The following is a 26,250-nucleotide window of genomic DNA, read 5'->3' as shown; positions in this document are numbered from 1 at the left end:
CTGAACACTGTGAGCAGGACGCACTACACTAACTTGTAGCTTTAGATGAACACGGTGCAGAGCTCGCAAAAAAATAACTTGTAGGTTTAGCTGAACACTGTGAGGAGGACGCACCACACTAACTTGTAGTTTTAGCTGAACACTGTGAGCAGGACGCACTACACTAACTTGTAGCTTTAGATGAACACGGTGAAGAGGTCCCACTACACTAACTTGTAGTTTTAGCTGAACACTGTGAGCAGGACGCACTACACTAACTTGTAGCTTTAGATGAACACTGTGCAGAGGTCTCACTACACTAACTTGTAGTTTTAGCTGAACACTGTGAGCAGGATGCACTACACTAACTTGTAGCTTTAGATGAACACGGTGCAGAGGTCTCACTACACTAACTTGTAGTTTTAGCTGAACACTGTGAGCAGGACGCACTACACTAACTTGTAGCTTTAGATGAACACTGTGCAGAGGTCTCACTACACTAACTTGTAGTTTTAGCTGAACACTGTGAGCAGGACGCACTACACTAACTTGTAGCTTTAGATGAACACTGTGCAGAGCTCGCAAAAAAATAACTTGTAGGTTTAGCTGAACACTGTGAGGAGGACGCACCACACTAACTTGTAGCTTTAGCTGAACACTGTGCAGAGGTCTCACTACACTAACTTGTAGTTTTAGCTGAACACTGTGAGCAGGATGCACTACACTAACTTGTAGCTTTAGATGAACACTGTGCAGAGGTCTCACTACACTAACTTGTAGTTTTTGCTAAACACTGTGAGCAGGACGAACTACACTAACTGTAAATAGTCTAGCTGCCTGACTGTGGTACTAATAGGATCAAAAGAACACCAGCAATTTTCTTCAGGTAGCTGTAAATACTGTAACAAGACAAGCTTGCCTGTCAGTAGGAAGATAACAGGAACGGATCTAGCTAAACTGAATACAGTGTATATATATATATGCAACACCTGGGATGCATATATATACACAATACACTGTAAGTGCAGATAACTCACTGATTGTCCTGCCTAATCTAGCTAACTCAAATGAAATGACACTGTCTCTCTGTCTATCTATGTATCTCAACGCCGGAACACACACTACACAGGGCCGCTGTGCAGGCGGCCTTATATAGTGTGGGGCGTGTTCTAAACCCCCTGAGCCATAATTGGCCAAAGCCACCCTGGCTTTGGCCAATTACAGCTCTCTCTACCGACGACGCTGTGATTGGCCAAACATGCGGGTCATAGTGCATGCTTGGCCAATCATCAGCCAGCAATGCACTGTGATGCCGCAGTGAATTATGGGCCGTGACGCGTCACACGAATTTGACGCGAACGGCCCATCAGAACTGGGGTGAACATCATCCGCCCTGAGGCACCTACTCTGTCGCTCGGTACCCCTGCAGGGGTGATTAATTCTGGTGAGTGGGGAAGCACTGGGGGGCGAGCACTTCAAGTCACCATTTGAATAAAACGCACAAAAGTCACTGGTGTGTGCCCTCAAGGGTGTAACAAACAGTATTTACTTTTGAACTCTGCTTTTCCATCTGGTTAAACACACTCTTTTTTACATGGACTATATATAAAAAACTTTTTAGAAGTTAATCATCATCTGCTATAAACACAAGAAACTGGAATTAATCGTTTATGCATGTTATCTTTATATATTTTTTGTATTTAATGCTTAGGGAGCGGTATATTCTGATTTTTATTTTTTGTCACACATAAGGACACTTCACGGAATATAAGCGCCATACTGTCCCAATATTTTTGAACATTGGGGTCAATCACAACCCTACTTAATTTTTTGTATATACATATGGTAGGGGTAACACGGGTAACACACTGACACCACTACGCACATTCTCACTATACTATTATTTTTTTTTCTCTGGCGCCATCTTGTCCCAAAACTTTTGAACTTTGGTGTAAAATTTTCTACTTTTTATTTTAATTAATTGCATTGTTCACCACATTATTTTTTCACTTATTTACTATACATTTTACCTTGGCAGACATCTTCATCCCACTGGGGGGACATTTTTAATTCAGCAGTTTCTATATTACTGGTGTTTTTGAATTTTTTGGTTGTCTCCAAATATATGGTCTTCTTTGGTCTAGACCGCATTATGATAGCTATTGATGGAGTTCTCATACACCATAGTCATCTGGATCTAGTTTGTAGTTTATGATATTCGTACCCATTACTTACTAACTTAGAAGGCAGCGCCTTTTTTATTCCCATTATTCTTATCTAATAATCAAATGGCCATTACATATCAAATATTGGACATTTAGCAGTAAGAACTATAACCTTGGTACACAGCAAGGCACACACAATGCCTATGTGAGCAGGTTACAGGAGGGCAGAGGAATGGCTCCTATGAGTGTCAGACCCCTCTCTAATGCTCCTCCACACATAAATGGGAAAAACAGCAGATAAAAAAGTACAACTTTAGCAAACAGGAACTGTAATACAATTCAACCTGTTCTTACAGACAGTTATTGGTGAACTGCAGCTTTACAAGCTTCAGCAAAACAATTCCCTGAAGTGGGGAGGGAGGTGAAAGTAGTCCAGTGTTGCTGTGTGGCAACCCAGTTAATCTTCAGCTAGCTCTCAGGTGGTTAATTGCATGCAAGGAATATTGAATGGTAAAGCAAAATAGCTGATCCAGTAGATGGGGTATAACCAGCAGACAATATTCATGTGCAGTTTGAAACTGTAATTGAATTCACAGTGATCACTGGCTTAAAGATGTTAAATTCTGTGGAACTACAAGTAACAGTAGAACAATGGACAGCATAGATGTCTGTGTATAGTGTCTATAATATGCTGGAACAGATCCTTGAACTAAAGATGGTAATGGAAAAGAGCAAAATCCCCTTGTGGTGGACTTTAAAGGCACAAGATCTTTTGGAAAATGTATTTCAAGTTTGAGCCAACATCCGTCGGAAAAAAACATGGATTTTGTTGTCGGAATGTCCGATTGTGTGTGGCATTACAGTTTAGAATGGTATCTCTTATAAGAACGTAATCAATAATTAAAAGGCCATCACATATGAAATATTGGACATTTAGCAGTAAGAACTATAACCTCGGTACACAGCAAGGTCCATACAATGCCTATGTGAACAGGTTACAGGAGGGCAGAGGAATGTCTCTTATGAGTGTCAGACCCCTCTCTACTGCTCTTCCACACATAAATGGGAAAAAAACAGCAGATAAACAAGTACAACTTTAGCAAACAGGAACTGTAATACAATTCAACCTGTTCTTACAGACAGTTATTGGTGAACTGCAGCTTTAAAAGGTTAAGCAAAACAGCTCCATGAAGTGGGGAGGGAGGTGAAAGTAGTCCAGTGTTGCTGTGTGGCAACCCAGTTAATCTTCAGCTAGCTCTCAGGTGGTTAATTGCATGCAAGGAATATTGAATGGTAAAGCAAAATAGCTGATCCAGTAGATGGGTTATAACCAGCAGACAATATTCATGTGCAGTTTGAAACTGTAATTGAATTCACAGTGATCACTGGCTTAAAGATGTTAAATTCTGTGTAACTACAAGCAACAGCAGAACAATGGACAGCATAGATGTCTGTGTATATTGTCTATAATATGCTGGAACAGATCCTTGAACTAAAGATGGTAATGGAAAAGAGCAAAATCCCCTTGTGGTGGACTTTAAAGGCACAAGATCTTTTGGAAATTGTATTTCAAGTTTAAAATTATTTATTGAATATAATATGTACAAAGTATATATAAAAAATATATAGCATATTTGAACATGTTTACAATGTTGTAACCATCGTAGCATAGTAGTACAAACTGTAAAATAATGATTCTTTCACCCGACGCGTACATGTGTACATGTGTATCTCCTTCTTCAGGGATGTATTTAAGTAAGAATACTTTGTTATGTACTAAGATGGCAACCCTTTCAATATGTTCTAATTAAAAACATATGAGTGCAAGATGTGCTCTCAATTTCTTAAGCCAGAAATCCGACAGAGGTAGCATGCCTCCGGGAAAGCGCCGGTATTGGGCCAAGCCCAAAATGCTGCCCCAGCCCCCCACAACACACACACCCCGGGAGGGTCGAACCAGAGGACCCACTGAGGCCAAAAAAGGAAAAAGACCCTGCAGATTGTACGTCATTTCACATGGATGTGTGGAGGGGTCTGTTGTGAAGAGCACACTCACCACAGCTGTTTGATTTTTGACCATTCGCTCCAGCATCAGCAATGAACTAACGTGGATTCATCATTATGTCACCGGGTGGCCCCACCCCCTCTGACGCTACGGGGAAGCCATAGGGATGTCCCCGTGCGTCAGGGGGGTGGGGTCACCCGGGGACATCACCGTTTGGCCCCCCTCTGTTATAAAAGAATGGTCACCTGAGAGGACAGTCATTACGGTGGGTGCCTCCCATGGCGGATTGGTGGCAGCGTGCGGTTTTTTTTTTTCGGTCCGTCAGAGCGAGAGAAGAAGATGAATGGACTTCTTGGGACATTTTTATTTTTTAATAAAGGACTTGTCCCAAGCCGTGTCATGTCATATTTACCATTTTCACACTTTTTTTGTGAAATGGTAGGGGTACCCCATTACCATTTCACACAGGGGGGAGGTCAGGATCTGGGGGTCCCCTTGTTAAAGGGGGCTTCTAGATTCTGATAAGCCCCCCGCCCACAGACCCCCACAACCACTGGGCAAGGGTTGTGGGGATGAGGCCCTTGTCCACATCAACATGGGGACAAGGTGCTTTAGGTGGCTACCCCAAAGCACCCTCCCCATGTTGAGGGCATGTGGCCTGGTATGGTTCAGGGGGGGCGCTCTCTCGTCTCCCCTCTTTTCCTGTGGCCTGCCAGGTTGCGTGCTCGGATAAGGGTCTGGTATGGATTTTTGGGGGGACCCCCACGCCATTTTTTAAAAAAATTTGGCACAGGGTTCCCCTTAAAATGGATTTTGAGGGGTACTCCCACGCATTTTTTTTTTTTTTTGGTTCGGGGTACCCCTTATATTTATACCAGACCCAAAGGGCCTGGTAATGGACTGGGGGGATCCCATGCCATTTTTTTCAATGACTTTTATGTGTATTGCCGGGACTGACAATTCATTATAGCCGTGACTTTTTCTTTAGAAATGTCATTTTGTGCAGGGACTGTTGTAAACATGGGAAACATGCGCCACTTTACAGGCATACTATAGACACCCCCAGGTATGAAATTTAAAGGAATATTTCACTTTTATTGTTTCACTTTAAGCATTATTAAAATCACTGCTCCTGAAAAATCGTCCGTTTTTAAAACTTTTTTTTGCATTGATACATGTCCCCTGGGGCAGGACCCAGGTCCCAAAAACTTTTTATGACAATACCATGCATATAAGCCTTTAAAATTAGCACTTTTGATTTCTCCCATGGGTTTTTAAAGGGTTTTCCTTGTCTTTCGAATTTGCCGCGAATACCCCAAATTGTTCACTATTCGGCGAACACCCGAACACCCGATGTTCGACTCGAACTTACGTTCGAGTTGAACCTCTGGCTCATCCCTACTTTACATAGATATTCTATTGGATTCAAGTCAGGTGATGAGCCATTCTAGCAGCTTTATTTTCTTTCTTTGAAATCAATTGAGAGTTTCCTTGGCTTTGTGGGATTTTGTTGTGTCTTGTTGAAATGTCCACCCCTCGTTTCATCTTCATCATCCTGGTAGATGACAGCAGATTTTTATCAAAAATGTCTTGGTACTTTTTTCCATTCGTCCTTCCTTCAATGATATGAAGTTTGCCAGTACCATAAGCTGAAAAACAGCCCCACACCATGATGTTCCCATCTCCAAACTTCACTGTTGGTATGAGGGTGTTTTTGGGATGATGTGCAGTGCCATTTGACTTCCAAACATGATATGTATTATGGCATCCAAAGAGTTACATTTTTGGTCTCATCTGACCACACTATATTTTCCTAGTATTTCACAGGCTTGTCTAAATGTTGTGCAGCAAACTTTAAACAAGCCTCGACATGCTTTTTCTTCAGCAATGGAGTCTTGCGTGGTGGCCGTGCACACAGGCCATGGAGGCTGAGTGCATTACTTATTGTTTTCTTTGAAAACAATAAGTAATTCCAGGTCTTTCTGAAGCTCTCAGCAAGTGGTCCTTGGCTCTTGGACAACTCTTCTGATAATTCTTTTCACTCCTCTGTCAGAAATCTTGCGAGAAGCACCTGGTCATGGCCGGTTTATGGTGAAATTATGTTATTTCCACTTCTGGATTATGGCCCCAACAGTTCTCACTGGAACATTCAGAAGTTTAGAAATGCTTCTGTAACTAATGCCATCAGTATGTTCTGCAACAATAAGGTTGTGTCAGGAAAGGTCCCCTCCGCTGGTAATATCGATGATTTGGGGTGCAGTACTGAGGTCCACCAGCACGTGTCTCCTGGCAGTTTGGAGCTGTCAGAAGAGCTTTTCCCTGCTGGTATTTTGTCACCTTTGGGCCGCAGTACTGGCGTCCACCAGCGGAGGGATCCCGGCAGTATGGAGCAGGTATTACCCTTTGCAGACAGGCATCACCTGAATTTAATTAGCAGCTGCAGTATAAATACCTGGCAGGTGCACACACATCTTGCCTTGGTATTGTCCTTGAGCTCTGACCTGCAGCCTGCATCCTGTTTACCTGATTCCTGAAACCTGATTCCTGTACCTGAGACCTGATTCCTGGAGCCTGTTATTCCTGTTCCCTGTCTGATTCCTTACTCTGGACCCTGAGCCTTGTATCTGACCCATCCCTCCTGTGATCCATCCATCCTCTCTTGTCCTGTTAGTTTCCCTTCCCCAGCTGCTGACCTTCCATTGATGACCATGGCCTGGCTCTGTTTATGATCTTGGTATTTCCCTTACTTGTATATATTTGTTCTGTTATTATTATTATTTGTGGGGTTCTGTTTTGTATTGGTTGTGGTGCACTGAGTGATATTGGAGGTGGTTGTGTTATATTTATTCATTTATCTTTAATAAATCATTTATATTTTCACTTATACACGTCTGGGTTTCCTCTGTTGCAGTCCACACAGTTCTGGTCTTATCTGGTACATGACAGGTTGCAAAAGTCTTTTTATAGACCATCAGTGGAGACTGAACCAGCTGATATTAATTTGCACTGACAAGGAGCAGGATTGTTTTCTAATTACTGATAGATTGCAGCTGGTGTCTTGGCTTTCCATGCCTTTTATTGGTTTTGGTTTCTTTATATGTATGGGTTGTTACTGACATGTGGTGAAAATTTCATGCCAATAGCACCTTTACAAATATATTTACCTCGAAAAATGGTGATGTGTTCAAAACATATTTTACCTGCTGTATGAAGTAACGTGCTCCTAACAGCTCCCTTGCACAGACTGACGGGAGGGGGTCAGTCTGTGCAAGGGGTCTGTTAGGAGCACGTTGCTCCATACTGTCCATTCTGTGACAGTGAAAGGCCGAGCATTAAGATAAAAAACCTTCTGCCTTCAAAAACCTTCAAAACCTTCATAAGACTAACATTCATACAGTTGTTGCCTGATTAAAAGCAGAACTCTATCAAACCCAACTGGATTCCCATCTGATCTTTATTAAAAAAAAATCTGGGGTGCCCAACCTGCGGCACATGGGCCGCATGAGGTCCAAGACAGCTATGACTGTGTTTCAAAAGAAAATCATGAACTTACCTAAAAATGTTGATTTTTTAAAAATTTGCTCATCTTTTTTTAAAAAAGTGCTAATTTTAAAGGCTTATATGCAAGTTATTGTCATAAAAAGTGTTTGGGGACCTGGGTCCCGTCCCCAGGGGACATGTATCAATGCAAATTGTTTTTTTAAATACGGACGTTTTTTCGGGAGCTGTGATTTTTTAATGTTTAAAGTGAAACAACAAAAATGAAATATTCCTTTAAATATCGTGTCTGGGGGGGGGGGTGTCCATATTATGCCTGTAAAGTGGAACATTTTTCCCATGTTTAGAACAGTACCACAGCAAAATTACATTTCTAAGGGTCCTTTCACACTGGGGCAGTTTGCAGGCACTATTGCGCTAACAATAGCGCCTGCAAACCGACCCAAAAGTGCCGCTGCTTTCATTCCAGTGTGAAAGCCCCGAGGGCTTTCACACTGGAGCGATGCGCTGGCAGGACGGTAAAATAAGTCCTGCTAGCAGCATCTTCGGAGCGGTGAAGGAGCTGAATGTATACCACTCCTTCACCGCTCCTGTCCATTGAAATCAATGGGACGGCGCGACTATACCGCCGGCAAAGCGCCTCAGCAGAGGTGCTTTGCGGTGTTTTTTAACCATTTCTCGGCCGCTAGCGGGGGGTAAAACCGCCCTGCTAGTGGCCGCATACTGACGGTAAAGCGCTGCTTACAATAGCGGCGCTGGGGTGGGTGCCGGGGTGGGCGCTGGGGTGGGCGCCGACGCCCACCTCAGTGTGAAAGGGCTCTAAAGGAAAAATTGTCACTTAAAATTGAAATGAATTGTTGGGCCTTGGCAATATAGATAAAAATCATTGAAAAAAAGAGCATGGGTCTCCCCCAGTCCATTACCAGGCCCTTTGGGACTGGTATGAATATTAAGGGGAACCCCGAACCAAAAATTTCTTAAAGAAATTGCGTGAGGGTCCCCTAAAAATCCATACCAGGCCCTTCAGGGCTGATATGGAAATTAAGGGGAACCGTGAGCCAAATTTAAAAAAAAAATGTCGTAGTGGTCCCCCCAAAATCCGTACCAGACCTTACATGTCTGGTATGGGTTTTAAGGGGAATTCTGCGCCAAAATAAAAAAAAAATGGTGAAGGGGTCCTCCCCAAAATCCATACCAGACCCTTATCCAAGCACACAACCTGGCAGACCGCAGGAAAAGAGAGGGGGACGAGAGAGCGCCCCCCTCCTGAACCATACCAGACCACATGCCCTCAACATGGGGAGGGTGCTTTGGGGTCCCCATTGGTGCTTTGTGTATGTGAGTTCTGATGGTGGACTGCATCTGCCCTGCTAATCTGAGCTCCTCTGTATGGGAACTGTACTACATGGGTTCGTAATGATAAAGACATCACCAATGACTGTGTAAAGGCGAAGTTCCCACACAGTTCACCCTGGGCCTCCTCCTGCGATCGACTGCTGACTAGTATTCCATTCTCCACTTCACCCGGCCAACAACTCCCCCCCAGTGGCATGTTACCTCAGTTTATATAGGAGGCCTGCCCCCTGCCAATTCCAGTTGAGGATTGGTCAGGGCTCCCACATGGCCTGCCTGCCACTCAAGTTCTAGGCCCTGCCCCTCTTCCAGAACATTCTCTCTGGAAGCAGGGGAGGCGCCTCGGAACTAGAGCACAGGTGGTCACCCCCACTGCTACACTAACCACTCCCAGCCCTCAGATCAAAACAGACAGGCCTAGCTTGCAGCATAGGCCTGCCTAAATTTACCTGCGCTGACAGTCTATTTAGTAAAAATCCTATTACTAGCACCTACCTATTGGTGCCCAGAAGGGGAAACAATATAAAGAAACATTTGTGGCAGTTGTTTGTCAGTAGCGTGTAGCACTCCTGCTCCTCATTCTAGCATCCTGGTTTTGGCTGTGGCATTCTCCTTGTCTGTCTGTCCACCTTTAAGGTGATTGATGTGACCAGTCTCTGGGTGGAAACCAAACCTGATTTAAGCCAGCCAAGCCTGCAGTCTCATGCTTGTGATATTGCATTTATAACATGTGGTGCAAGCTCCCTGTTTATTTTCTCTGCTGATTGGTTTTCCCTGTTTATGACCTTGAATTGGATATCAACTATTTACTAAAATCCGCCTACCTTTTGACTACAGATTGGACCCTGGCTACTCTGAACTGTGCCTGCCTTGTACCTGGACTATTGAATCACTCAGCCTTTCTGCCAACCACAAGTACCTGTTTGCTCTGCTCAGGTCATGCCTGCCCTGGCATGGGGTCATGGGGGCAACCGAGTACCAGTAGTTCTGCTTGCCTTATGAGAAAGAGGGCTGCTATAGGTGAAGAACACAGAAGCCAGCTGTAGTGTCTGACCACCTGTGTTAGGGGTAAGCGTGACATTGTTATGTAAATCTTAAAGCTCATCCTCTGAGTAAGTCATGTGATCTTTGATGTAGCACGTAGAATGGAGCCGGGTGATGGTGCTGTTTTTACTGTATGGAATCTTAACCAGAAGTGATGCTAGTGAGTGATCCTATCGAATACTCACGTGATTGTCTGATATGCTGACATAGTATCTTTGCTTGTGAGTGCATATATTTTAAATAAAGAGACAATTGCTTCTAAGGAAGTATTTCACTATTGGTGGCATTTTTGTTTTTTTTAAGTACTATATCCAGCCATCCATGAAGTACTAGATCCTTTAAAGGAAATCCACATCTGTGATGGACGGTCCTGTGTAAAGTACCCTGGGCCTATTGAGTACCCTAGATGGGGGACAAGCACACGAGACCTATACTGTATATAAGTCCAATACTTCAGGTGAGCATTTAATCAGCACGAAGGTGGAGCATTTTTATACATGCTTCATTTTGTAGTGAAACACTGGAGTGGCTCCATCATTGAGAAAGATTGGTTATGGATATATGGACTTTCCACTTATGTGTGTGTATAGTTCAGTTTGCAGCACTGGTATTTTGGCAACAATTACTTGAAATAGTTATTGTTTGTTTACACACACCATTTAAAGTATTAGCTGAAAGTATCAGAATCACATGGTTGGGTCGTTTTTTTTCCCATAGTTACACAGCCATATAGTAACATGGGGGTTGTGGTAAAACGTACCTCATTTTTAAAGTAGCTTGTTTACTTGTGTAATTTAGAGCAGCATTACACTGGTTTGTGATTTGGTTTATGCTATATGTGGGAATACATTTAACCACTTGACCACTGGACACTTAAACCCCCTTCCTAACCAGACCAATTTTCAGCTTTCGGTGCTCTCACATATTGAATGACAATTACTCAGTCATGCAACACTGTACCTATATGAAATTTTTGCCCTTTTTTTCACACAAATAGAGCTTTCTTTTGATGGTATTTAATCACTGCTGGGTTTTTTATTTTTTGCACTATAAAAGAAAAAAGACCGGAAATTCTGTAAAAAAAAAGCATTTTTCTTTGTTTCTGTTATAACATTTTGCAAATTAGTAATTTTTCTTCATATATTTTGGTCAAAATTTATACTGCTACATATCTTTGGTAAAAATAACACAAATTGGTGTATATTATTTGGTCTTTGTGAAAGTTATAGAGTCCACAAGCTATGGTTCCAATCTCCGAAAATTGATCACACCTGATACACTGATGGACTCATTTCTTGAGACCCTAACAAGCCAGGAAAGTACAAATACCCCCCAAATGACCCCTTTTTTGGAAATTAGACATTCCAAGGTATTTAGTAAGAGGCAACGTGATTTTTTATAAGTTGTATTTTTTTTCCCACAATTCTTTGCAAAATCAAGATTTTTTCTTTTTTTTTTTCACAAAATTGTTATATTAGCAGGTTATTTGTCACACACAGCATATGCATAGCACAAATTACACCCCAAAACACATTCTACTACTCTTTCTGAGTATGGCAATACTACATATGTGAGGCTTTTACACAGCGTGGCCACATACAGAGGCCCAACATGCCGGGAGCACCATCAGGCGTTCTAGGAGCATAAATCACACATATAATTTCTTGACTGCCTCTTACACTTTTGAAGCACCAGGACAATGGAAACGCCCCCAAAATTACCCCATTTTGGAAAAAAAACAACCCAACGTATAATCTATGAGGCATAATGAGTCTTTTGAACATGTCATTTTTTCTACAAGTTTTTGGAAAATGTGTAAAGAAAATGAAAACACATTTTTTTTTTACACGAAGTTGTCCATTTATTCAATATTTCTAACACATAGCATGTACATACCAAAAATTACACCCCAAAATAGATTCACCTACTCCTCCTGAGTACGGCGATATCACATGTGGGAGACTTTTACACAGCCTGGCCACATACAGAGGCCCAACATCCAAGTAGCACCATCAGGTGTTCTAAGGGCATACGTTTCAAATCTAATTTGACTACCTATTACACTTTTGAGAGACACTGTAAAGGCATGGATGTGGCATGGATGAGAACTGATGTGGCGTGGATGAGCATGAATGGGGATGGATGAGCCGTGGATGGGGATGGCTGAGTATGGATGGGATGACTGAGCATGAATGAGTATGGCTGAGTATGGCTGGGTACGACTGAGTATGGCTGGGTACGACTGAGTATGGCTGGGTACGACTGAGTACAGCTGAGTACGGCTGAGTATGGCTGAGTATGGATGGGATGGCTGGGTATGGCTGGGTATGGCTGAGTACGGCTGAGTACGGCTGGGTACGGCTGAGTATGGCTTAGTATTGCTGGGTATGGCTGAGTATGGCTGAGTATGGCTGAGTATGACTGGGTATGACTGAGTATGGATGGGGGTGAATGGGATGGCTGAGCACGGATGGATGGATGAGTATTGTTGAGTATTGATGGATGGATGGATGGATAATTATTGCTGAGTATGGATGGATGGATAAATATTGCTGAGGATGGATGGATGAGCATGGATGGATGGATGAGTATTGCTGAGTATGGATGGATGGCTGAGCATGGACTGATGGATGGCTGGATGAGGCTGCAATGGGCACAGATCAGCGCTGTGGGCACTACAGATCCAGCCCACAGCACTGCTGCACCCGATCTCTCCCCTCGCCGCTCACACTGTACCGATCGGTACAGAGAGGGGAGAGAGGAACGGACATGACACTGGTTTGTTTACAAGTGATCGCTCCGTCATTTGGTAAACGGCCATTGTCAGAAGACCCGGCGCATCACGGATATTCCCAGGGGGATTTTGGGAGGACGTCAATGTACGCTCTCCCAGCGTTATCGAGCCACGCTGTAGCCGTCATTCGGTTATGGCGCGGTCGTTAACCGATTAAAGTGTTAGCAGCAGCTCTCAGATTGTTAGGAGTTATTCCACTTATTTGTATTCATTTGGGTAGGTGGCAGTGTAGGAATACCTTTTAATATTAATCTTGAAGGTTGGTGCTGTCTCCACTAACCCAGCTGCATGCCTACCAACCTTTTGAGATGTGAAGGAGGGACACCTTTTCGAACAGAATATTTAGGCAAATGACACACCTTTGCGCCATCCCCCTGATCACCCTGACCATGGCAACTCAAGTGCAAGAATCCTTTAAACCCAATAGGGATTTTTTATTTTGCTGTCTTTTATAAGAAGGGGTAAAGTTAGTAGTTGCATTGTGCTGTGGTGGTGGGACCCCAGGAGGAGTGAAGGAGGATTTTTGCTGTACTACCCTGGAAAGTTCAGACTTTCACAGGATGCACAGGATCCAAAGGAGTGAAGACCTCTGTCCGTTTACTCTCTCCCATGATAAGGCCTGGCTGAAGAGGGGACCTGATCCTGCTATACTACAGTCAAGACACTGGTTGAAGTGCATCATCGGCCGCTCCAGTGGCACCTGCAATCCAAACCCAGAGAGGCTGGAGCTTCCATCCACTGTCCGGACACACCGCTATTATGCGCTGACTTTGAGGAAAGACTGAGGAGGCCTCTTCCACCGTGAAACCCCATAGCTGTATCCCGTGGACAGGTGAGAAGACTATAGACCATACACATTACACTGCTAGGAGGGACTGAGTTACTGAGACAAGGACACCAAGTACACCCAGCTTATACCGCATTCATCACAGACTTATACTGCACCCCTACCAGTTCCATACCACTGCTATTCTGAACTGCCACTATATCTGGCACACCTTTATGCTGGGTTCACACTATTGCAAAATGGATGCAGTTTCCCCGCATCCAATTCGCATGTCAGGAGATTAAGACCCGCCCTCTATGGAGCAGGTTTACACATCTCCGGAGCGGCTCTGGTGCAAATTTCATAGGAGTCCTGTGCCTCTTCTGCTCCGTTTCAGTAGGTGTGATGGAGACCTGCTTGAGGGCTTGAGTTATATGCTTCCCCTCTGAAATAAACAATTGAGTGGAGCCGGACTCCTGCTCAGGAGTCTGGCTTGGATAATATACCTAAAGGTAGTAATCCCTTCCTAAGTATAAACAGAAAAGTCAGTGCTACTACCCATACACCACATAGATAGCAGAGCTCCCAGGCGCTCGATCCACAGTCGCTGGCTGAGTAGAGTAATGTAGAAAAAATTATTCGCACTCTGGTTGTTGCTCTTAAAATGTCTTCATTTTATTGAATAGCCACAGTGAACAATGCAGATTAAGTCAGTTGACACATTTCAGCCTATAAGTCCTTAGTAATAACATGCCCATAGCTTGCCAAAACAACAACCTGTTATTGGGTGACACTTACACACTTTTCTATTTTATTTGCATTTAAAATAAGCAGTGAAAAAAATCTTCAATAAAAATGTATCTGATTAAAAAAAAAGTGCAATAATTGGAACTATAGATGAATAGTGTGATAATGACAGCTCTGGTAGTTGAATAGCACATTTATTTATTCAGATTTTTATACCAGGAGCTTAAAGAGGGACTTTTCAAGAGGAGTAATGTATTTGCAGACATCCCAACCTACAAAAACTCATTTCAGGGGGGTGGCAAACTCATTTCTGGGAGATGGGCGTGGCTTAAGCCATAGTACATATTGGCAGTGGTTTAAATGGGGTGTGGTTTAATAGAGTCTGAGATGACTTACATAGTGCAGAATGTAGTAATGTAGTAATGTTAAATAGGGACATCCACATCCATGCCATATACAGTGCGGAGTGTATGGCAGTGAGTAGTATGTGCATGTGTGGGGTGTACAGAGGTGAGTAGTATGTGCAGGATGGTGTCAGTAGGGCAGTCGACAGTGTCAGTAGCTTTTTATTTTTATTATTTTTTTCCAATTGTATTTTTTTAATCATTTTTTACAATTTACTTTCTTATTGTTTGTTTTTTACAATGATTAGGGGTTTGGGGGGGGGGGGGGGGGTAGTGGACAGTGTCAGTAGAGCAGTGTGTCAGTAGTTTTTTGTTTTTATTATTTTCTCTATTTTTTTAAATTTTGTTGTTTATTATTTTCTTTAAATCATTTTTTTGAATATTTTTTTCACAGTGCTTCTGGGGAAGGGGTGGAGAGTATGTGGTGGTGATGGTGATATTTTTACATATTTTACAATTATATTTTTTTTAATTTACAATGCATCTTGGGGGGAGGGGATTGGGGCAGTGGACAGTGTTGGTAGGGCAGGGGGGTGGTGTCAGTAGTTTTTTATAATTTAGTTTTTTTATAATTTTTGTTTACAAGTTCATTTTTAAAAAATATTTTTTGCATTTTTTTTTAAATCAACCCTGTTAGGGGGCTTTGGTGAGATATCAGGGATGTAAACAGACCCCTGACATCTCCTCTTTGAGGTAGGAAAAGGGATTGAGGACATTGATTCCCCAGTTCCTTTCTCAGCATTGAAGATGAATGGACAGAAGACAGCGGCTCCTGTCCATTCATAAATTGCGCATAGTAACACAGAGGTTACTCTGCTTAATTTTCTCAGGACACAGGAGCGATCTCGCTCACTGTGTCCAATTCAGAAAAGGAAGGGGCCAGTAAATGATCGGTCCCTTCCTCTGCTCTCCATCCTGACAGATCCCCACAGCCGGCGGTAGAGCAGAGAAGGGAAGCTGGCTGTGGGGGAGGAGGGGGGGGAGAGGAGGACAGGGAGCCGGAAAAGAAAGGGGTAGAAGAACACGGAGGGGGGCTGGAGGAGGAGGATACAGGGAACAGTCGGGTATAATCGGTGCAGGAGGAGGGACAGCTGTGATCACCGATCTCCCTGTATAGCTTTTTAGCCATCAGCCGCGGGAGGGACAGAAGGAGAAGCGGCTGTCAGCTATACAGGGAGATTGGTGTTCACAGCTGTCCCTCCTACTGCACCGATCATCCCCGACTGTGAACCAGGGGACAATCCAGGATCAGCCTCGCAGCCGAGATAATGGGCAGCACTTGCGGGTGTCCGGGAGCCGTGTCCGAAACGCGAGAGGCTCTCGCACCTCGCGGAAGACTTGGGATGTCTGTATTTGCTTTTACATGAAGGTCAGTTGGGAGCAGAGCTGTTGGGCTATCTGGGAGATATTGTGGTAAATACAGCTCAGGGCATGACATGTAGGCCCCAACAAGGCTGCATTATTTTAGCTTCAGCAATTGTTCACAGGATCCCAAATTCGGTTTCTAGTAGTTTTTCATTTTGCGAATATTGTGACTAAAATTTGTAGTTTAAAGCAGATCTAAACTCCCAAAAAACAAAAATTGAATGTGTAAGTTCACTTTTCAGGAAGATTTTTAGAAAATCCCCTATGCAATTCTACATCGATACAAATAGCCCATACAGCAACATAGCTCCTATTGGAAATAGTGAAAGTCCACTCATTCCAGATGTAGCCGTTTTGAGCCCCCTCCAGAAAAAAACCTTACCGTTCCATCCTGCAATCTGCAGGACTATATTGCATCCTTGTTTAAACTATGTGAGTAGGCAGTACATCCTCTCCTGGCTCCAGCTAATCTTTGTAGTGGCTGCTCTGGGTTGTTCAAGCTCCAAGTTAGCACAGTGCTCTCAGCTAATGAAGCAGACATGCATGGAGTTTGAACAGCGGGGAGCAGCCACTACTAAAGTTTACTGGATCCAGGAGAGAAAGCGCTGCTCACAAACTCAGTTTAAGCAGCCCAGAGTGGCCACTATTGGGGTGCAATATAGTGAAATTCAGCCCTTCCTGTAAGCGGTAGGACAAATCAGTATAGGGAGCCATTGCTTTTTTTGGAGAGGATCCAAAACAGCTGCATCTTGAAAGAGCGGACCTTAACAGTTTCCAACAGGAGGAGCTATGGTATCAATATTACTAGTTATGTACTATTCATGGGTAGCAGCCTCCTAGATAGGTGCTAGGTTAGGTAAATGTAGTTACTGGCTTGCTGTAATCAGTTTTGCTGCATGTGATTGTTTTGGTCTGTTCTGTTCACTGACTGGAAGAGTTGACTGCTTCCCCTTGTCTGTCTGGAAAGGTTCTGGAATATAATGGGCTGGGAGAGTCAAATCAGCAGCTGAATGTTTATGCAATCCTGGTTAATCCCTGGGGAGAGGGACTCAGATGGTCCCTAGGAAGGAACATAAATACTCTGAGACCTGGAGCAGAGGGGTTCTCTTCCTGAGGGGGAAAAAGCAGGCTTGCCATATGTCTGCTGTTCAGCGAGGTCCCAGGCAGGTTTGCCATATGTCTGCTGTTCATCAAGGTCCTAGCTGGGTTAGCTGGGGGGAGGCCATTCTGGTGAAAGTAGCTGGAGCTGGCTGAAGGTCTTTCATCTGGGGATTTGACCTGGTATCACTGGAAAAAGGTGTCTAGAAGATATTGTAAGGAGGCATCCAACTATTCAAGGACATTAATGAGTACAGAATGGAGTGAGAGATCCCCGAGACTGTGTGCTGGTGCTATCCCTCATAGTGCTAGGTGTCCTGCTATTGCTCAGTCCACTAATTGCTTGTGCAAAGACTCTGCTCACAATATTAGGAGAAGATTAGTGTCCTCAAATTGCTGATAACGTTACTTGAGTATCCCACAGTTACCCTACTCCTATCCAAGTTCAAGTTCTGCAATAAAGCATTAGAAAAGCATACCCCTAGACTGTTCATTGAGCCAAAAAAGTGACTGTGACTGTGTGCGTGGCTGCGGGTGCAACTATGGGAAAAGACCCTAGGAACTTTGAACCATAGGCTCCTGCCGGATTGAGCCCTACACATGTAGAATTTGCATGGGGGGATTTTCTAAAAATCTTCCTGAAAGGTGAACTTACGTTTTGATAGGTTGAGGCTTTGTAGCCCATAGACGAGGAGGCTGTACTAGTTTTATCTATTCCATTATTTTCACCTAATAATTCTGCAAATAACAAACTTCCTGTCCCTGGGTGGCTACGCTCATTTCTTTGCTGTATTTATAGAGGGAGCCATTCTTGTCACCCAGGCTGGACTTCAACCATGTTTACCTTAGTTTCTCTCCATTATATAGTGACAGAGACATCAATAATTTACAGAAGGATTGTTTTATGCTTCCATTTCAGCTCATAGGAAAGTGACAAGGACACGGTCGTTTTGCTATGATCATCAGGTATCTTCTGTACTTGCTGAAAATGTTCTTATCTTGAAAAAAGAAAACGAATGGGGCCACCACATCTGGGGGCTGGCAAACTGCAATATATTACATTTGTGTTCTTTGGTTCTGTCATTCTCTAGGCCCCTGTTGAAAATGTGCTTCTGTTGCACTTGTATCTATATCTATGTGTATATTTTCTTTCCAGCCAGACATACCCTAATAGTGACTACATAATTTCTGATTTACAGGAGCATGTTGCTGTACAGTGCTTGTAAATATCTGGATCCTGGCATTTTTCCTTAAATTCGGCACAATTGCTGAAAAAATCTGTATACGGGCATGGGCTCACTAAAAAAGAGAAGAATAGCTAAAATTAGAAAATCCTTTTTCTCAGATAATGCCCTGTTTTCAAACAGAATCTATATATAAAGGTGTTGCGCTTAAAAAAAAAAAAAAAAAATACAAATATATGTTCAGTGAGTCCAGGTGTCACTAATGTGACACTATAATAATAGTTCATTGACAGTATACACGTGTACAGGTGTCTTGAATGCCACAATCACTAATGGTTTCCTCCACCACCAATGGATGTGCTCTTAACAGAGAGCTTTGACCACCTATTATGGGGGGGTCAAAAGAGGCTCTTGTAAGGAGATCACTCTACATAGCCAGTGGAAAAACTGACATTTCGTCACCAAAAGGATTTCTTCTGGGGCGCCCCGGATGAAATCCTTTCGGTGATGAAAATGGTCAGGCTGAGATATCGATTCCTGTCATTGCTGTTGGAGGAGAGCTTACGATCGTTGCTATGTCTATTAGGAGTTTACTATGCTGATTATAACTTCCTGGCATGTGAGTACATTACTTTTTAATAAAGGTTTTACACTATTTGGCGTCTTATCTCTTTGGTGGGGTACGTCATCAGGTATTATGGTTGGAGACAAGAGGAATGTTAGTTTACCCACTGGCTGTGTAGTTCCATATACTGGATACTGACCGTTAATGGAATATATGAGAAACAAGAGCCTCTTTTAAAACCCACCAACCATAATAGGTGGTCAACGCTCTCTGGTAAGAGCACATCCATTGATTGGTGGTGGTGTATTCTCAATACTGTCCATTAACTATTATTATAGTGTCATGATAGTGACACCTGGACTCACGGAACTATTTTTTTATTGTTATTTTTTTAAGCGCAACACATTTATATATATATTTTTGTTATGTGGTAATATCTCACATTAGTGGTGCAGCTATTAATGTTATATTGATAGTTTGATATCACAAGCACAGTTTATTTTTTTTTTTTCTTCAAACAGAATCTGCCATGATTGGGCTCATGCAAAAAATTGAATATTCAGTCTTAAAGTAGAACTAAGAGGAAAACTTTTTTTCTCTTTTGGATAGAGTAGGAGTGGGTCATAACACCTGGCAGTTTTTTCTTTTTTGTTTGCCATCTGTGTCCCACTGGGGAGATTTCCCTTTACTTCCTGTCCCACAGCCAAAACAGGAAGTGAGAGGAAATCTTTCCAAAGCGAGGGAATCCCTGATTATCACCAAGGTCACCAAAACTAGTGTCCCCATGAGAGAATTCCCCCTGTATTCCCATGCTGCGGACAACACAACTTTTTACTTTTTACTTTCACTTTTAGTGATAGCAGCAAACAGGACAAATAGAGAGGGTAAATATCCGTAATTGGGCACAGGCAGCAAGGAAAATCAGCAGGGGCTCCCTATCCCTCTCCACTCTATCCAAAGCTACAAAAAAAGTTTTGCCTTTAGCTATACTTTAAACCAGAGGTCTCCAAACTGCGGCCTGGGGGCCAGATGCAGCTCTCTGCTTGCTTTCATCTGATATATTCTTCCCACTGACACCAACGATGGGGACACTATTCCTCCCACTGACACCAACAATGGGGACACTGTTCCTCCCACGGACACCAACAATGGGGCATCATTCCTCCCACTAGCACCAAAGATGGGGCACTATTCCTCCCACTGTTGCCAAAGATGGGGCACTATTCACTCCTACTGACACAAATGATGGGGCGATATTCTTCCCACTGACAAAAAATGGACCACTGTTCCTCCCACTGACACCAATGATGGAGCACTACCCCCCCCCCCCACTAATACTAATGATGGGACAATATTACCAATGCCTGAACATTTTTTACTCCTACTGGTCACAGTGCGGTCCCTCCAAAGTCTGAAGGATAATAAACCAGCCATTTGTTTAGAAAGTTTGGAGACCCCTGCTTTAAACGATTATTATTGCACCTGCTATGCTTGCGCCTGTACACGCATAAATGTGAAGTCATTGTGGAACAAAATAGTCTCTTGCAAGCAGCCGGAAAAGAAATTGCAGCATTTTTTTTTTTTTATAGATGCATTGTTGTCTATAGGACAATGCACAAAGCTGTGTAGTGATTTGTAATGCAGAGATATGTTAAAAAAAAAACAGCTCTGCATGGTAGCAAATCAGCTTCTAACTTCAGCTTGTTCAATTATTCTTTGACAATAAAACCTGGAAGCTGATTGGTTTCTATGCAGAGCTGCACCAGATTCTGTGTGCACCAGTTTTAGTAAATCTCCCTCTATTTGTGACTGAGCCCTGACGGCCACATCCATTATAGTCTTTAGCCTGTAACTGGCTCTTGTTATGCACATTGATACTGAAAGCTTGTATTTTTAATAACTTACGTTAGCCACTAAAGGGTATCAATTCAACTCCAAGCGTTCTGCATTAATCGATGGCTAAAACAGTAGAAGACTACACTACTGCTAGTTTAGGATTTGAAAATACTCTCCAACAGTGACCTCTAGTGTCTTATTTAAAATTTACAGTTCTATAGATAGATGTTGAAAAAGATGGATATAGAAGGATAGGAAGAGAGAGTTATCAAACAAGCCATAAGCTGATCCTGCATAAATTTACCCAATTATACTCCTACACCATGTAATTCCAGCTAGCCAATGAAAGAAAACAGAATTCACATCCTTAATGCCTTCATGTTGTTCTCGGTCTTGATCTGTTTGTGCATACCTGGGCAATAGAGCTGCCCACATATACCTGCAGCAGCCCATTATAGTGGAATTCAGTAGGAATGGGTGGATGGGTAGTAGGTAGTTACAAGCTCTTAAATGGATTGGTAGTGTCAGATCCTTCCCTTTTAGTACGGCTTGGAATTCAGCCATAACAAAAGGGTATTGTTGCAGGTATCTATACCTCTGGGTGCTTGCACTTTATACCATTTTTTTTTAGTAGAAGAGTATTTAAAATGCAGTATTTTCAGGTGTAGGTCTGAATTACATTTTACATGTGTGCCCAGTGGCAGTGTCGGGGGGGTGTGAGTGTGCTAAAGCACCTCCATAACACCCTCATCTGCTGGACCCTGAGTAATGACAAAGGAAGGGGAGCATTGCCAGGGCAAGTTACAGCAAGTTATCAGCTAAAGACTTGGAGGAAGGAGGCAAAACAGTCATAGCAGCATACTAAGCTGGGTTGCCAATCACCAGTACATTTGCGGTTGAGACTATACCCAGCCCAGTATGAAAAGGCTATGCTTCTAAGGCTGTTTCTTCTCCTTCCTCCAAGTCCTCGCTCACATTTGACTAAGCTAAGCCAGTAAAAAACCCAGGAGTACTGGTGCCTGAAGCTGCAGATCCAGATCGCACAAGAAGAGGTGGACATGACACAGACAAAAATGTCTCTTCTGTCTCTTTCTCCTTTGCCGCACAAAATCAGGCTGAGAGGCTTCTGGCAGTAGCCATGTAGGTGTGCACTCTCCATTTGGACTGGCTGCAAAATGTTAGCGTAAAGTGAAGGCACAGTGTAAAATGTTTTGGGTGTCGTTATTCCTTGCCTTCCCCTTACTGATTGCACCTTGGCTGTGACTGGCTGGTGCACAATGCTTTTTTCCTTTGACTACTTGCATTACTGCTCCCCACCCTAGAAGTCATGGCATCAATTTGGGCTATTGCTTGCCCTAACCCTTGCTGGAAGTTATTGTTGTGCTGGGGTTATTGCTTGTCTTGAAACTTGCTAGAGGTTATTGCTATGGGTTATAGTTATTGTCCTGTAGGCAGTGAAGCCTATTTTCTCCACTGCAGGTGGTGCTCAAAAACAGTGGAATTGCAGGTGAAGAGGAAGTCAAGAGGAACATGGCTCCTTTTGGTTTCCCGGTTCACTGAGGAAACTATTGAATTGAATGCTGCCGCCTCATGTGACTCTATCAGCCATCTTGGGTCAGGCAGAGCCCATTTAAAGCCCTGGCTCCTAGGCTCTGACAGTGATTAGCAACAGGGAGAGGTTCCAGTCAAGTAGGGAAAGTATAGGGACATGCCGTCCTTCTGGAGATCTCCCCATTTGGGCTTGGACTGGCCAGGCCGCATTTCAACCCTCAAGATAGATGCTGTTGGCACAACTAGACCTGCTATGCTACACATTGCTTATATTGCTGTGGGTGTCCCCGGTCGGGTGTCTTTCTGCCGGGTTTATTAGTTACTGGATTCTGCATTAATACAAGTTCTGTTCTCTACAATCGGACTCTGTGTGTTTGCCGCCGCACCAGCTGCATTTACCCACAGGCCCTAATGCATGCTGGGGGTTATTGCTTGCCCTAGAAATTGCTGTCAGTTATTGCTGGCCCTAGAAATTGCTGTCACTTATTGCTGGCCCTAACACCTGCTGGGGGTTATTGCTGGCCCTGACAATTGCTAGGACCATTGGCTGTTTTTTTACTCTCACAGTCTGTTCAATGTACCTCTAGGCGCGCTATTTTGTCAAAATAAAGGGGGACATGTGGCATACTATAAGCCATATACTGCAAGGCAACACCCACTTTTTGGCCATGCCCATTTTTATATGACCAAAGGCGCACGGAAGGCAGTACACTATGCACACCACATTAGCCCCCCCATGACGGTTTGAGAATGTACTTTCAAACTTTTCATCTTGGCACGGCCCATAAAGAATCCAACCCATATGTGTTACTTAAAAATATTATCTGTAGCTTTGTAAATGTCCCTAAATATAGCACTTTGTTGTATCTAAGGCCTAGACTCCCCCCCCCCCCCCCCCCTTTGGCACTATGCCCTATCCTCTAATGGCCACTGAGGCATTTGGAAGTTCAATAATAAGATGTGGGGCTTAGCATTATGAGGGGGCAGGTTTAAATCTGATTTCAATGTCCTGTACAAAGACTGGGACTACATTCCAATCTGCTCTACAAGGCCGTATAAAATTATTTGAAGACTAACACAGATACTTTCATATTAGCTGTATTTTTACCTTAAAAACATATGTAGGCCATGGCAGGTAAGACACAAGACAAAGAAAGGGATAGTGCGTATGTAAGATAAGGGATCCTATGTAACGAGACTGAATCACCCTCTTTCTGAAGATAAATTACAAGTTTTGGCTTTTGGGTTGGGGTTCTGTCCTCAACAGAATATTGGTACAATCTGGACCAACAGATCTATCTGTTTGCACACAATTTTAATGTTGAAAGTTTTACATTCTAAGGGTACGTCAAAAAGTGAGGAAGTAGACCTAGCCAGGTTTTTTAGTCTCTCTGCCTCTGAATTTAGGGCCTTAAGGGACTTGTCACTCAGAGGGCGACACCACTGATTTGATTGATCAAATAGATTTGGAGGAAATGTTGGCGATAAACAAGTGAGAGACATCCCACACAAAGTCACCCAAATTTCCCCCTTTTAATACTAATCAAAGTATTTCTACTTTTCTCAGTGTAGTAACTAGGGAAATTTAATGTCTTAGAATTTTTGGGAATGTATCTAACAACCTCACTGGGCCTCAATTGGTGGCGTTGGAGAAATTGAGAAAATATTGAACATTACTGTAAAACTATTCGATAAAGGTGGCAACATAGTTTTATTTATAATTCACAATGGATGTGCATGAGAATCTTGAGTAGTTTTAACCAGAAGTTCATTAGGTTGGTTAATTGGGTCTTTATACAGGGACCTATTTCAAAAACTATCTGGTAAATTGTTATGACCAAATTTACAAAAGACTCCAGTGCTGTATGCTTTACTCAAAGTACTTAAGGATCTCCATGTTCCTCATGGTAAGCCCATCATATTGGGTCAGGGATTGATTTCTGAAAATCTTGGTTGATTAGCCAATTCTTAAGCCCTATGTCATAAGCCTTCCCCATATTCAAGACACTTTCTTAGGGTCAATGATTATTTGATTATTCTACAGCAGCATCCCGCACCAACAGGGATTGAAGGCGTGACAAAAACTTTGTACCAATCCAGCACTATGACATGGGATTTTGTAGACTATATTCTGCTCTTCTTGGAATTTTTACTTACCCACAATGTTTTTTTTTTGTTTCACAGGCTCCCACTACCTCCAAGTACAGGGCATGGCAATAGCCTTTTGCTGTGCTCCATCCTACACGAACCTGTACCTGGGGGAGTGGGAGTGCCAGTTGAGCTATTGCTTCAATTCATAAGGTACTTAAAGTGGTTCTAAAGTCAGAAGGTTTGTTATCTTAATGCATTCTGTGAATTGAGATAAAAAACATTCAGTGTGCAGCAGCCCCCTGATTCCTACCTGAGCCCCCTCTCGATCCACCGATGTTGCACAAGAGACTCAGCTGTCCGGGACTCACCTCCTCATTGGCAGATGCAGCAGCATTGGCTGCTGTCAATCAAAGTCAGTGAGCCAATGAGGAGAGAGAGGGTGTGGGGCTGAACCATGACTCCTGTAAGCTGCTTGCTGTGGGGGCTCTTAGCAGGAGGGAGAAGCCAGGACTGCCAGCGAGGGACCCAAGAAGAGGGGGATCTGGGTTGCTCTGTGCAAAACCACTGCACAGAGCAGGTAAGTATATAATACGTTTGTTATTTAAAAAAAAAAAAAAAAAAAGAAAGTCTTTAGTATCACCTTAACTCTAATGCCGCGTACACACGGTCGGACTTTTCATCTACAAAAGTCCAACGGACGCCGACGGACTAAAGCTGGCTGGTAATCCGATCGTGTGTGGGCTTCTCCGGACTTTCAGCAGACTTTTTCAGCCTCAAATCCGACGGACTTTAGATTTGAAACATGCTTCAAATCTTTACGTCGTAACTACGACGGACCCCGAAATCCGCTCGTCTGTGTGCTAGTCCGACGGACAAAAACCCATGCTAGGGCAGCTATTGGCTACTGGCTATGAACTTCCTTATTTTAGTCCGGTGTACGTCATCACGTACGAATCCGTCGGACTTTTGTGTGGTCGTGTGTAGGCAAGTCCGTTCGTTAGAAAGTCTGCTGCAAGTCCGCCGAAAGTCCGCCGGAAGTCCGCCGGAAGTCTGTCGGACAGGCTGTCGGACTTTTGTAGACGAAAAGTCCGACCGTGTGTACGCGGCATAATGAAAAAAAAAGTTTTGCCTAAAGTTCTACTATAAGTTACAATCTTTTGTTGGAAGAAAACACCTGGCAATAATCTATTGCATGAGAGCCTTCATTGAAAAGCCTATTGCAAGAGTTTCTATCCTTATTCCCTGATCAAATCGATTCTGTATGGCCAATTTTTTGTATGGACTCCAATGCAATGCACTTGCTCAGAGGATAGTGATTTTCTCAAACTGGCTGACTTGTTGTGCCAGCATCTGCTGCCTCGAGCAGGCTTTCTGTAAAGCCAAAGGCACTCTAGAAATGAATTGTTATTTTGGGTGAAACCCAAACATACGGAACAGACAACTAAGATTATTCTGAGGTATTCAAGACAACACTCACAAGTGAGGAACACTTATTGGTCGAGCACTGGCATCTCCTCACCACTGACCCTGTGATGGGGAGATTTGTTCCAGACAAACCATCCATCATAAATCGTTGAGCCTCCATTAAAGATAGGTTGTTGCACAGTCATCACTGGGGGCCTAATAAAAAGGATGCATTCATAACGGTTGGCACCTTCCATTGTGGGGACTGTAATTTTTGTGAATTTGTGAACACCAATAGAAATTGTAGATTACCAAATGGTGACAAATATATTCAATGCCATTTTGTCAACTGCCACACAGAGGGTGTCATATACTTGTTATTTTGCAATATACTTGTTATT

At 43.2% G+C, this 26,250-nt stretch overlaps 1 protein-coding gene and 1 long non-coding RNA gene across 2 annotated transcripts in view; one reads left to right on the top strand and one right to left on the bottom strand.

Moving 5' to 3' along the window:
- The window catches only part of LOC141139239 (uncharacterized), a 260,035-nt gene that overhangs the window by 145,359 nt on the left and 88,426 nt on the right, over positions 1-26,250 (top strand). The gene's annotated exons all lie outside the window — the stretch shown is intronic.
- LOC141139238 (cysteine-rich secretory protein-like) overlaps positions 11,875-26,250 on the bottom strand; it is a 48,326-nt gene continuing 33,950 nt past the window's right edge. Inside the window, exon 5 of the mRNA XM_073625175.1 lies at positions 11,875-18,517. Coding sequence (XP_073481276.1) covers positions 18,396-18,517 — 122 coding nt within the window. The 3' untranslated portion in view covers positions 11,875-18,395. The remainder of the gene's footprint in view (positions 18,518-26,250) is intronic.

This window comes from Aquarana catesbeiana, linkage group LG04 (assembly GCF_042186555.1).
Source record: "Aquarana catesbeiana isolate 2022-GZ linkage group LG04, ASM4218655v1, whole genome shotgun sequence".
Lineage (NCBI taxonomy): Eukaryota > Metazoa > Chordata > Amphibia > Anura > Ranidae > Aquarana > Aquarana catesbeiana.
This window is presented reverse-complemented; position numbering and strand designations above follow the sequence as displayed.